Here is a 14,242-nt window from a genome sequence, read left to right on the forward strand (position 1 = left end):
GCAGAAACGATTGGATTAAGATGAGACTGTACTAGAGTTGGGAGGGGCTGGCCCTCCTATGACTGGTGTTCTTATAAGCAGAGGAGAGAGAGGCCAGAGACCTGCAGGGTAAACTCAGTGTGACGCTGAAGCAGAGGAGGGACAAGGGCCCCCAAGGGCCCCAAGGTGGCCGGCAGCCCCCAGGAGCTGGAGGAAGCAGGGGTCCTCCCCGGGGCCTTCAGAGGGCACGGCTCTGTCGACACCTCGAATTGGACTTCTAACTTCCAGAATGTGATAAATGCCCGTTGTTTCAGCCACCCTGTCCGCCATACTGTGTTCCTGCAGTCTTAGGATCCAACATACCCTCCACCCCACGCCCTGCCCCGTGTCTCTGTCCCCGCCCTGTGCTGAGGCATAAACACCATCAGGCTTTCCCGTAGGTCAAGGTGGCCAGGTTTAGCACAAACAAAACCGAACAGGATGCCCACTTAAATCTGAATTTCAGATCAGCAACTGCTGCTGCCTGCCAAATCGTTTCAGTCGTGTCCGACTCTGTGCAACCCCATGGACTGCAGCCTACCAGACTTCTCCGTCCATGGGATTCTCCAGGCAAGAACACTGGAGTGGGTTGCCATTTCCTTCTCCCAGATCAGCAACAAATACACCTTTTTAATATATGTTCCTAATATTAAATGGGACATAACTTATATTGACAAATGATTCACTGCTAAACTGAAGTTCAGTCTTAACTGGGAGTCCTGTCCCTTATCTGACATTCCTAGCCCCCAGCCCTTGAGTCCCAGAGGGCCTGTTCTGACCCGTGTGTGGGGCCGGTCAGGGGGGCGGCCAGCAAGCCCGGCAGGGCAGCTCTAAGCCCCTCGTGCTCCCCTCTCAGGGTTTCCTGAGCCCTGCCAGCAGCCTGCAGTCTGAACATCCTCTCCACCAGCTGGGTGAGAGTCTGGGAGGCTTGGAAGAGACAGGAGGAGGCTCAGAGGGGAGCCTGCTGCCTGCCTGGGGGTGGATGTTTGCGGGGAGGAGGAGGGCCCCTCGTGGTTCCAGCTGTGCACCCATCTCTGCACTTTGATTTGTTCTATTTTAAGCTGTCTGCAGTTTCCCTCCTGGGGAAGGGAGAAGATAATGGGGAGGGGACTGGGGTGGGGTGTGTGGAGTGAATCAGGGGGACTTAGGAGCAGACAGGAGGCCAGTTGGCGGGGCTGTGCAGGATTCAAAGGCAAAGGCGAGGGAGAGAGCGAGCTGGCAGGCAGTCTGGCCAGAGTGCAGGGCACCTGAACAGAGTTCCCTTTCCAGAACGCCGCGCCGGGACGCTGGCTGTGGGCAGTATTCCAAATGTGGTGGTAGTGTTCAGTTGTCAAGTCGTGTCTGACTCTTTGTGATCCCAGGACTGCAGCATGCCAGGCCCCCCTGTCCCTAACCATCTCCTAGAGTTTGCCCAAGTTGATGTCCATTGAACTGGTGATGCCATCCAACCATGTGTATTCCGTATTATTCAGTATTTTCCTGTATGTGATCACACATATTAACACTCACTAATTTCCATCACCTTAGGGTGAACGAGAGCCTGGGTGGAAAGGGGCTTCATTCTCAGCTCCTTCCTGAAGGTAAAGGGTTGGACCTCAGCAAAGGTGGCAGCCCCCTCCCCTCTGGAAGGGAGCCCCCACCCCCTTTCCCTTTGGAGGTGCCTCCTAATGCAGCCTGGACAGAGAGATTTTGGAGGTTGTGTCTGGGTGAAAGTGTGAGTCACTCAGTTGTGTCTGACTCTTTGCGGATCCTATGGACTGTATACCCCACGAGGCTCCTCTGTCCATGGGATTTCCCAGGCAGGAACACTGGAGTGGGTTGCTGTGCCCTTCTGCAGGGGATCTTCCCAACCCAGAGATTGAACCCGGGTGCCCTGCGTTTCAGGCAGATTGTTTACCGTCTGAGCCAGTTGAAAGATGTCTGGGTAATAACCTTAAAATCACCATGCTATGCTTGGTTGCTCAGTCGTGTCCAACTCTTTGTGATGTTATGGACTGCAGTCCACCAGGCTCCTCTGTCCTTGGGGATTCTCTAGGCAAGAATACTGGAGTGGGTTGCCATGCCCGCCTCCAGGGGATCTTCCCAACCCAAGGATTAAACCCAGGTCTCCTGCATTGCAGTGGATTCTTTACTGACTGAGCCACGAGGGAACCCATAGGCTTTTGCCCAAAGTAAAAAAAAATTTACTTTTGCTTTGTCTCTGTCACACAGGCGTATACACAGACACACACACACAGACACATACCCCTTTTGGGCAGGGGAGCCTGAGAAGGATCTGCTCAGGGGCAGAGGGCTGGGCCCATTTTAAGGATGGAGAAACTGAGGCACAGACGCAGCAGGGGGTCGGGCAACTTGGGACTATCTGGTTCTTGTCTACTGCTCCAGGGCTCCCCCCAGCTCTGCTCCCCCATCTGCCCCCACCCCAGCCAGGGCCCCGTTGAGTCTGAAGACCAAGAGCACTGACTGGCGAGGCTTCAGAAAGAGCCTGAGTTGCGGCGAGGCCTGCATCCTGATGTTGTTAAGAGCATCTTAACAAGCCACAGAGGACTGGGGAGGGGCCGCCGTCCCAGAGTCCAGAGCTCTGGCTCTGACCCGTTCACTCCTGCAGGGTGGTGGGGGTTTGGGGTTGGGGAGCAGGTGTATGAAACAGACCCGTCTCATCTGGATGGCTGGCAGTCTGCTGACGAGGTGAAGACTTGGGTTTTAGGACTCGTTTCCGAAGCAGCCACCAAAAATCCCCGTGGGTGTCACAGCAGGAAGGGGGTGCTTGATAGAGGCCCAGAGGGGTGAAGCCCTGTGGCTGGGGGCCATGCGGCTGCTTGGTTCCTGTGTGTGAGTGTTTGCGTGAGTGTATGCGTGTGTATGAGTGAGAACTCATGCCTGGTGGGCACTAGTGGGGAGACCTGGGCCTCATTGCCCCCCACCCCCATGGCGGGGGCCGCCCCAGGTCAGTACCAGCAGCCGAGTGCGGGTCTTCTTTCTCTACCTAGTTTCTGCATCCGTCTGGCTTTTCACGTGAAACTACATCCTCCGTCTTGGTCTTTATCTAAGGTGATCCTGTGGTTTTCACATGCCAGCTTTAATCGTCTTTCTCATTTCTGCGAGCGCTTGGGTAGGGAAAAGAAAGCGTTGCTTATGCATTGAGTCCCCACAGGCCTCCAGGAATGACAATGGGCTCTAGCCGAGGTCTGTTTCTGAAGCCAGGACACCAGTCCAGGCTGCTGTGTAAAAGCAGCGTCCATCAGCTCCTCTGGGGGGGACAACGTGGGACAAGAAGGTTGAACCCTGGGTCCTCTCCCCCAGCGGTCACTGTGGAACCAGCAGGTCGGGGAGGTGGACGGTCCACCCTGGGGGCGTCCAAGAGCACCGGGTGGGCCCAGCTCAGGCCTCAGCCGAAGGGCTTCACCCTTCCAGGCTGTCATCCCATGAGAGCCTGGCTCCCTCGGAAATAAAAACGCCACTCTGCATTTAAAGCATCTGTCCTTCTGGGAAATTCTTCAGAGCGACAGGACTGCTCGAACATGAAAAGTAAAAGGGAAACGATGTGATAGTTCAGAAACCACTGTTTTCGGGGACTTGGAAAACTCAAACAGCCTGCGGACAATTCCTGGGAGGAAGGGCCTTATTTTGATCTGCGAAGCGAGAGGAACATTGTTTGACAAAGTTTCTGCTTGACGGGAAGGGAAATCTTACGGGAGCGATTTTTTGCGAGGACCGGGCCTCAGTGAGGTGGTGCGTGAAGCAGAAGTAATCGTTTTATGTGTGAAACTCCGTGCGTAGAGCAAAGATGGAAAAATAGAGGCTAATTGGAACTGGCCTCACCCGGGAGAGGGGTCTGGCTGATGGTTTTCGGTCCTCGCGACGCTCGCGGGCGTCCCTCCCGGTCCTCGCCTGAGATGCCCATCACTAGGGGGCGCTAGAAACCTTCTCCGAAAGTACCTGGGAGGAAGCCATCACCTGGAGGGTGGTCCGGGAAGAGCACCGGGGTCCCCAAGTCCTCCCTAATCTGGTCCTTCCTTGGGGTTTCAGGAGGAGGAGAAAGGGTACTTGCTGAAGGGTCCTTGCCCATATGTTGGGGTGGCTTTCCATTCCTGCAGGACCAGAGCCCTGGTTTTGAAGGGAAGGCAAGAGGGCAAGGGAAGGGTGCCGCATCCCTGTGAGCCGGGCTGCCTGGACCAGCCTCTCCTCTTGCGTCATCTCCGCCTCTGCTCTCTGTTCTGCAGTGGTGCGTGTCCACGCTTGTCCCCAGAGCATAACCCCCTACCCTGGGCCTCCTGCTCTTTCTTTCTTTCTTTTTGCTGTAGGGCCGAGACTAGAAATCATGCCGTAGCTGAAGTGAGCAGATTTAAAAATCTGCTTGTTTATAACCTTTTGTAAGTAAGCTGGGGACAAAGAACTCTACTTTCCTGTGTGATATCCTGGGTTATTAAAGTCCATCAGGTCTACTAAGGGAGACATATGGGTTTTCCTTCTAAGCCTTCCTTAGCCCTGTGGCTCAGATGGTAAAGAATCTGCCTTCAATGCAGGAGACCCAGGTTCAACCCCTGGGTTGGGAAGATCCCCCTGGAGAAGGGAATGGCAACGTACTTCAGTATTCTTGCCTGGAGAATCCCATGGACAGAGGAGCCTGGTGGGCTACAATCCATGGGGTCCCACAGTTGGACATGAGTGAGCGACTAACACTTTCTAAGCCTTAGAAAGATATCTCGTTAGATACAACCTAAGTGGTTGCAACCTAGACAGGTTCTACCAGGAGGTAAAGGGTAAATCCAGTGAATAAGAGAGAGAGAGAGAGAGAGAGAGAGATGATGGGGAGACGAAAAAAGAAGGGGAGGGGGAGGGGAGGAGGAGAAGGAGAGAGAGAGAGAAATTGCCTTCCCGGGAAGAGCATCATGGATGAGTCCTGGGGACGGTTTTCCTGGTGTTCTGTGGAGCAGCTATGCTAAAATCTCCCTCACATTCACTGTGGAGGAAAATTTGGGTAGGACTGTTTCTTCACCTCTGTGGTCGTTAATCACTTCTGTGATAGAACTCCAGGTCCACCAGGGCCTTTGGTGTGTTCCTTATATTCTCCACTGTTCCATTTTCAGCCTTTCAGTCACATCAGAGAATGAGTCATTTTAACTCCTTGGGCATTTCTGCTCCCCTCACGGCTCACTGATAAAGTTAACGTGAAAATTTTACAGAATTCACTGTGACCCTGTGGATGGCTCATAAATCCTGTCAGTTCTAGGCAGCAAGTTAGGCTGGACAGAAAGAGCCATTGTGGGTGGAATTCAGGAATTCTTTGTACACGTGTAAAAAGAAGGCAATTTCCCTTCCCAGTGCAGGCTGAACGCTGTGGTTAGGGCTCAGCTCATGATTCACCTTAGGAGCAGGAAGGCTAAAATGTTCCTCCACTGCCTTGCCCCAGAAATCACAATTTATGCTTCTAATTTTTAATTTTCCTTAGCTTAGGTCCCAGAAGGATTTATTAAATTCGCTTTGTGGAACCCATTAACTCTAAACTGAATAATGATGTTACTCTAGGCTTACGATCCGTTTATAGCAAATTTGCTACATACAAGACTCTAAGAATCTTCTATTCCTCCATGACGGAGTTTTAAGTCTGTGCATACATGAAAAGATTTACTCACTTTACCTAAAAGTGATTCGTAATTAACTGACATCAAGAGACCATGCTTGCAGAGGTGGTGAATAGCAAATGAGAACTCTGGAGAGAGAGGATGTTCATCACGCGGCTTAAATTACAAGGCAGGAAACGCGAATGGCTTATCACCGTGTCTTTGGGACTCTGGCTTAACTCTGTACTTCAAGTGGGTAATAGTGACTTAAAACTAATTTTTAATTTTTCACTGCCTTGGTAGGATCACCAAAGCTGAATTTATAAATCACTTAGGGAAAACTTAGATAAATATTTAACGTGTGTGTGTATGCAAATCTATGGTCTTTCTTTTATAAATCTTTTTAGAAGTGAGGAAGTCATTAACATTGCATGGCAGACTTTCTCATCGAAGGTGAGGCAGGCTGAGGAGCTGGAAATACTGGCAGGTGGTGGGGAACTCAAGACATGTGCCCTGTCGGAGGGTCTAGGGCATCTTTATATATTGAAAAATGCTTGTCAGGACTCTGAATTATGGCAGCTTTGGAAAGACTCATGCCCCGAGGGACTGGTGGTGGCAAGGCATGTCCCTTGCATTTCCTGGCTGGTGTTACAGGGAGGGGGCTTCCAGGTGGCGCCAGTGGTAAAGATGTGGTAAAGATGCGCCTGCCGATGCAGGAGACATGAGACACGGGTTGGATCCCTGAGTTGAGAAGATCCCTGGGAGGAGGGCGTGGCAACCCATTCCAGTATTCTTGCCTGGAGAATCCCAGGGACAGAGGAGCCTGGAGGGTTATGGTCCATAGGGTTGCAAAGAGTCGGACACGCCTGAAGCGACTGAGCACACACGTTACTGGGAGTCTGTGGGCTACAGTGGGGGGTACTAGCTGACAGGGCATCTCTGTTCACCTGGATTTGAGCCACTCTGTGAACCTGGGCAACTCGCTCACACGTCTCTAAGTGCCTTCCGGCTCCCGTTTCTAGAATTTGATGCATTTCACAGGGTGCTGGAGTCAGCTCCCCTCTTGGAAGGAAAGTGGGGTGGAATCTGGGTACTGGAGGACTGGGAAGAGCTCTGTGGCCCTTCAAGGCTGTCCCTGGGTGGGGCGACTCCACTCCGCAGGAGCACAGATAGCAACCCAGGCGGGCAGGGGGGCAGATTCTGGCCCAAGGAGACCTCCTTCTCCTCTGAACTCGGGCAGCCCGCTGCTGTGGGTGCTGTCCAGGTGGCTTTGGCCACAGACAGGGCGCGATGCGGACCAGTGCCCTGCCGCTGCCTCTTTTGGAGTCCTCCATTTCTAGAGCATCTCACATAACAGATTTCCTGCTCAGCGGGTGAGAGAAGCAGCTTCATTTGGGAGCAGGCCAAGACAGAAGGAGAAAGAAAAGGTGGCCCACAGAGAGGGTGGTGGGCTTGGTTAGGGCGGCATCAAAGACAGAAACCTTCCATCATCTTTAAAGTGCTTGGGGACTGGTGTTGAGAGCAGGCGTCATACGTATGTGCGGGACCGTTACTTAAAACCACATCCAGTGATTATGTCACGTGTGCAGCATGTTAACATCTGAAGGCGCATCTCACAGGAGGCGCAGCTGCGTATTCCATGCCCAGACAATTCTGCTACAAAGAAACAATTTTCACCTACATTTTTCTTTGCGTTCGTTCAGACATGACCTCTGGGGAAAGCGGTGTGGAAAATGAAAGCAGCAATTCGCATGTGTTTTTCTGCACCCCCCACCCCCTATTTGAGGGTTAATCTCTAATAAGAGGAGAAAAAAGAAATAGACCCTTTGGCTGAGTGGAGTGACCTGATTCTTCCTGGATCAACATGTTATCAGGTTGAGGTTGTCACTGCAAAGCAAGGATGATGAAGCCTGCCTTTTCAGACTAAAATCAAAGCCTTGGCCGGCCAGGCTGAAACTGCTGACCTAAGCATCCCCTAATCAGGCAGTCTATATGTAGATTTAGACATCTCCAGGAGGCTAGGAGACTATCAGGCCCAAACTGATTATTCTAATCAGGTGTTTTAATTAAGCACTTATTGCCAGGATCACAGGAACGGGGCCTGCTCTCAAGGAGTAATGGGCAGCATCTTTTTCCTCCTCCTTCTTCACGGTGATGAGGTTTGGCTTTGTAAAGGTACATTTAACATTTTTTCTAAAGTAGGCCATGGAAAGAGTTTTCTGTGAATGGCACACTGACGAACAGGCTGTCTGGCCAGCGGACACCACAATTAGAAAAGAAAAGAAAAGGTATGATCAACTGGGTTGCAGACGAATCAATACCCCAGCAACTGCATCTATTTGCATCTTCCACCCCCAAAACACAAAAGGAATCCTGGCTGGCCCAAGATATTTTTAAAAAATATATATAAAACACACACACATTGGGTTGGCTTTTATTGGAATGCCTAGATGCAATCTATAGTCATCAAGTTATGGAAAATTCAGGTCACATATAAAGTTAAGAAGGCAAATGAAAAGAACAATACAAATCAGACAAAATTTACATCTCAAAATATCATGAAAGCATTTTGACTGGCTTTGCCTAAAATACTTTGAATATCAATTTCTTTTTTGTAAGCTAATTCTTTTCATTATACAGCCCCCTTCCCACCCTCCCAACTCTTAGAAAAAGGTCTTTTGTTTACATATTCCCCAAGGTCACTATTTCTTGTAAAAGCATGTCCAGATCACAAGTCTTTTTAGAAAGAAATAGGCTCATTATACCCACTAACAAGACACTAATTGGGTTGATTTGACTTCACCTAAAATAAGCACCAGGAGAAGACTCCAAATCTGTTATTTACTGGTGCCAGTGTGAAGGACCAGTCCACGTCAAGAGGAGGATAAGGTTATGATTTTACTTCCGTCATGTGGTACAAGCTTTTTTCATGGTCAATACATCTGAAATATTTCTGAGAATGTAGACTCAGAGCCTATTTCAACCAAAAGTACTTACAGCATGCTAAATACAGCCCTGCAAAAATGCCATGGAACAGAACTGCAAACACCTAAGTTAACAGAAAATCAAATGTAAAACAGAGCCATGTTTATGTGGTTTGAAATCTCAAGAGTTGTCTAAACTGGGGCTTCATAATACTCGCCAGAGGATTTCCAGGATAAAAAATATTACTGCTAATCTGTGCTTTCATTCTAATAAAATATCAGCATTCATTAGAAGATTAATTACTTCGGTATGCTCTACCAAATACACAAAGACAGTAATAGCACTGATACTGTAAATTCAGTAGCTATTTTGAAACTTTCCCAGCCCATCTGTTTAATAAACACGCCTACTGTGCAATTTAGAGTATGTGATACATACAAAGCAGTTAGAAAATTAATTTTCAATACATCACTTGAACCTTTATATTTACGACATGTTCACTTGCTATGTTTTATCACCATTATACATAGAGGAAAACAGTGTGTACTATAGCTCAATGAACTGAGAAAGGTTTTCTAAAAATATTTTTGTGGCTGAATTTAGTGCTCACGAAAGAGACGTGCCAGAGTGGCTGAGCCGCAAGGAAGCGCAGATGCTTGGCGCGCTGGCACACGGGCGGCAGGAGGGCACGGCTCTCAGTTCACTTCCAGCGGGATCCGCCACCCCCAGCTTCCCCGAGACACAGCAGAGGCTGCCATTCAAACCAGCTCCGAGCTGGCTGGGTCGTTTGGGCTTACGGGAGCTTTTGATCTCCCCTTTCGTCCCTCTTTGTGACCTGAGGGTCCAAACTTGAGACTAGCTGAGTGACCCTGACCTTCCCTGTCTGTCTGGGTGTCTCACCGCAGCTCGGTTTCTGTTAGCTTGCCAAGATCTTGAGACATGTTTAAGGTGACGACTAACTACATTAGCTCCTTTCCCGCTCACAAAGCATCTGATGGGGGTCTTGCGCCTCCATCATGAAAAGAGGCTTCAAGGAAGGTAACAGTAAAACCCTGGGGTTAATGGTATCAACTCCCCCATAGACTTTTTAGGGGCGGAGAGAGGGACAATGCCTCCTGCGCTGTTTTATGTATTTTTGGGTTTGTGTTTCGTGGCTTCCGTTACATTCCACCAGCCTTAGTTTTCTACCGTGCCTCTTAGCTGACAATGGTTGAGGACACTGGCCTGATGAAAAAGAGGAGGAGGAGAAAGGAGGTCTCTGATTAGCCACCCACGGAGGATCGCACAGTCTATCCATCTAGTGATAGAAAGTTGCACGTTTTTTGTTTGTTTGTTTTGTTTTTCAACCTAATACAAAAATATTAACACATCTGGACATTATAGGCATAAGTCGTTATATCTCTACAATATAATAATTTATACTGTACAGCTATAACAGATAACAAAAGGTGCAATCCTTTTAAAAAAATCACACAGTTCACATGTTTTTATCGTTTTATTTTTTAAGTATAAACTTTTTAAACACTTTACATAAATTAACTCCTCTGAGACTAATATCTGATGTACAGTAAATTGTAATTCATATAAAAATCCATAAACAACTTGTCTCACATAATTTACAAAAAAATCAGGGTTTCCTTTGCTTATCAGTGACAAGGATTCTATTTGCCAGTTTTCTTCCCCCCAAGGCAAACCACATGAGCATTGTAAAATTCCTTAGAAATCCCCGCCCTGGCAGCAGAAGTCACGTGTGCCAATGTCCTTTTACAAACCAGCACAGGGAAAGCAGTTGGGTTGTCTAGAAACAGTAACTTTGCCCCACATTTTAAAATTAACAGATATATATCACATCCTATGCAGAGAGACTACTTCTTGTAAGCAAAGGTCGACAACGGTAATACCTGGAAACACTGTATGCCTTTCTACCTTCGTCAGATACAGTGCCTCAGAGAACAAGATGGCCCAGAAGCAAAAGGTTTGGGCCGCTTTCTTTAATGATCCGTTTTTCCTTGGAATACTTTCAGTCCAACTGAGTGCAGCGATATGCATATGTAAACATATTCTTTAAAGCCGATCACCTTTTAAGGTCATTCAGAAGGAAGTCTTTTGTTTTCTTTTTGTGTGTGTGTGTGGATTTTTTAAAATAGCAGTCTGGTTCTCCCGGAAGGCTCTTCGGTGCCGGAGAGTCCCCCCTCGGATTGTGCTACAGACATTTCTGAGCAGAGGTGGGGGAATGGGGGGTGCTGGGGCTGGAGGGGCAAGTGGCGCCCCGCCGGCTCGGGTCCCCGCAGGGGTGGTGGCGGCGGCGCGCGCCTCCCTGCCGCCGGCCCGGGGGTTACCTCTTGCCGATCTCGCTCTGGCGGAGGAACTGGATGTTGTTGGCGCTGTCGGCCAGCTCGGGGTACTGCTCCACCGAGAGTACGTAGTACCCGTCGTAGCCCTGCACCTTGCCGGCGCTCAGCAGCTGCCGCTTCTCGCCCTCCGTCCAGAGGCGCGCGCCCTCCTCGCCGTCGCGCACGCGCTGCTGCTCGCGCGCCCAGGCCCGGGCGAGCGCGCGCTGCCGCGCCTGCTCCAGGATGCGCGCCTTCTCCTCGTCCAGGGTCATGCCGTAGCGCACGTGCAGCGCCAGCGCGCCGAACTGCATCTCCACGTCGGCGAACCTGCGAGTCCTGCCGTTGACCACGGTGGTGGACTGTGACACGGTCACGTTGATGCCATTCTCCAGCGCCTTGCGGCCGCTGGTCAGCCGCAGAGTGCCCAGGTCGCTCTCCGGCGTGCTGGTCTTGATGAAGTAGTGCGTGTCCTTGCCCTCGATGGTGAAGTGCAGGTTCTCCAGGTAGAAGGCGTTGTTGAGCACGGCCGCCACCTTGATGCAGTCCTCGTTGGCGATGTTCAGCACGTTGGTCTGCACGCGCCCTGGCTCACGGCCAGCATGACGCCCTTGCCAATCAGTGACTTGACCGTGGCGAACCACAGCCACGACGGCGCGCCGCTGCCTTTGCGCCTGCTCACCTGCACCTCGGCCATCTTCCCCAGGGACAGGAAGGCCTTGGCCTGCCTCGCCACTTGCTGCTGGACTCCAAAAATGGGCTGCAGAGAGAAACAGACCCGCAGGATGGGTTAGAGAACAGTCGGGCTCTTCTGGCCCCAGGGAGCCAGGCTTCCGGGCAGTGCTCTGGTTCTGGGCAGAAATGAAACGCGGGGGAGTGGGGTGGGGGCGGGGGTTTGCTGATTAAAACCTCAGTAATTTCTTTAGAAATGAAAAGGCTAAAAAACCCTGGGGGGAGGAATGCACTCAAGACCCGCTCCCCTCAAGTTGATCCCAATATGTTTTGAAAGGTAAAAAGAGGTAACTCCATCATGTATTGTATGTGTCAAGAGCTTTATAGTTTCTAATGTGGGTGATGCTGGGAGGGATGGGGGGCAGGAGGAGAAGGGGACGACAGAGGATGAGATGGCTGAATGGCATCACTGACTGGATGGACGTGAGTCTGAGTGAACTCCGGGAGTTGGTGATGGACAGGGAGGCCTGGCGTGCTGCGATTCATGGGGTCACAAAGAGTCGGACATGACTGAGCGACTGAACTGAAGTGAACTGAACTGAATGTGGGTGAAACGGGCTTCCTTGGTGGCTCGATGGTAAGGAATTCGCATGTAATGCAGGATTTGCAGGAGACTTGGGTTCAGTGTCAGACTATTTTTTGGGCTCCAAAATCACTGCAGATGGTGATTGCAGCCATGAAATTAAAAGACGCTTACTCCTTGGAAGGAAAGTTATGACTAACCTAGATAGCATATTCAAAAGCAGAGACATTACTTTGCCAACAAAGGTCCGTCTAGTCAAGGCTATGGTTTTTCCAGTAGTCATGTATGGATGTGAGAGTTGGGCTGTGAAGAAAGCTGAGCACCAAAGAATTGATGCTTTTGAACTGTGGTGTTGGAGAAGACTCTTGAGAGTCCCTTGGCCTGCAAGGAGATCCAACCAGTCCATTCTGAAGGAGATCAGTCCTGGGTGTTCTTTGGAAGGAATGATGCTAAAGCTGAAACTCCAGTCCTTTGGCCACCTCATGCGAAGAGTTGACTCATTGGAAAAGACTCTGATGCTGGGAGGGATTGGGGGCAGGAGGAAGGGGATGACAGAGGATGAGATGGCTGGATGGCATCATCGACTTGATGGATGTGAGTTTGAGTGAACTCCGGGAGTTGGTGATGGACAGGGAGGCCTGGCGTGCTGCGATTCATGGGTTTGCAAAGAGTCGGACACGACTGAGCGACTGAACTGAACTGGGTTCAGATCCGTGTGCCAGGAAGATCCCCTGAAGGAGGGCATGGCAACCCACTCCAGTGTTCTTGCCTGGAGGATCCCATGGACAGAGGAACCTGGTGGGCTACAGTCCAAAAGGTCGCAAAGCAGCCTATAAGACTGAAGAGACTTAGTCCGCACACATGAAGGTAGGCGAAATATTCAGGTTTTTGCCTTTTCTCTTTCCGTTTCTAGATACCCTTTTCCCAGGCTCACCCCATTTGGGGAACCAGCTTACCAGATGGGCCATCTCAACAGCTTTCTCCATGGGAGGCTGGTGAGAAAGCGCCAAAATGCAAAGGAAGGTTGGAAAGCCTGGGGGTGCTCCAGTTGGATCACCCAGTCCCACTTTAAGCTAAAGTCCCACTTTAAAGCACATGCCTTTAATTTACTTAACAGGCGTGTGCTTTAATTTAGGTAAACTCTGTACTGTATCCTGGTGAACAGAGCTTTCAGCTGAATTTGACTGTAAAACTGACGGACTGAAATGGGCCAGGATGAGCGCACAGTGGGGACAGCTGTCAACGAGTGTTTATCGCTTTAGGAAAACATTTATTTTTCGCAGACTGAGGAACAGTGGGCCTTCTGCGTTCACAAGGGTTTTTAATTGGGAGCATCTTAACTCAGGCATCTCTTAGACTACCAGATGTTCGTCTGGCCAGCATTTTCCCCAATTGGAAGCATGTGTTCCGTTTGCAGTGGTGAAAGACACATTTGTTTTTCCGTTCTCCAGGCATCCTTGATGTCTTTGCTGGCGATTCCCTAAGCTGTCCTTATGGTGCACTTCTCATGACAGAGAACCGGAACTGTATGGAAAAGGCTGCCTAGGAAAAAAGTTGGCAAGTCCACTTGTACAGTATGACTTAAGTGTTTTCAGACATGTTGGAAAGTCATCTGCAATTATTACGTGCTCAGAGGCATTAGCAAACTTAGGGATGTCTTCATGGCACTTGATCAGTGCAGGTATATTTGCAATTAGAAATGTTAAAATGGCTCCCAGATCCCGGAAACTGAATGGGTTTTGCCTTTTAAGTGTGAAGGCGACATCTGAGAAAGGAATTGCTTTTAAGTATGAAACATGTGCCAGAAAGCAGAGGTATTGGCATTGTGTGTGTGTGTGTGTGTGTGTTTTAGCCAGGCTTGCCTTTTCGAGTTCATTGAGATTATAGGAAATTGCTCAAGGGGGGAAATTAATCTTCCTAAGAAACACTGTGCTCTCTTCTTATCATTATGGGGTAACCCAGTTTCTTGATCTTTAATTATTTTTGCTTTAAGCTAGAAATTCTGATATTTTGTTGTTGCGTTCCTTTCTGATCTCTGAATGGTGGGAATTAAAAAGTGTCATTTTGTGAAATGGCAGCTTTGATTTCGTAATTTTCCATTCTTTCTCCTTTTATTTCTCAGAACGGTTCCAGGCCTCCTGGTCTGTTAG

At 49.7% G+C, this 14,242-nt stretch overlaps 1 protein-coding gene across 1 annotated transcript in view; it reads right to left on the reverse strand.

Moving 5' to 3' along the window:
• Window positions 1–8,015: 8,015 nt before the first annotated feature.
• The window catches only part of TENM3 (teneurin transmembrane protein 3), a 622,438-nt gene continuing 616,211 nt past the window's right edge, over window positions 8,016–14,242 (reverse strand). Inside the window, 2 exon segments of the mRNA XM_070364068.1 lie at window positions 8,016–11,426; window positions 11,429–11,597. Coding sequence (XP_070220169.1) covers window positions 10,843–11,426; window positions 11,429–11,597 — 753 coding nt within the window. The 3' untranslated portion in view covers window positions 8,016–10,842.

Source organism: Bos mutus, chromosome 27 (genome assembly GCF_027580195.1).
Source record: "Bos mutus isolate GX-2022 chromosome 27, NWIPB_WYAK_1.1, whole genome shotgun sequence".
Taxonomy (NCBI): domain Eukaryota; kingdom Metazoa; phylum Chordata; class Mammalia; order Artiodactyla; family Bovidae; genus Bos; species Bos mutus.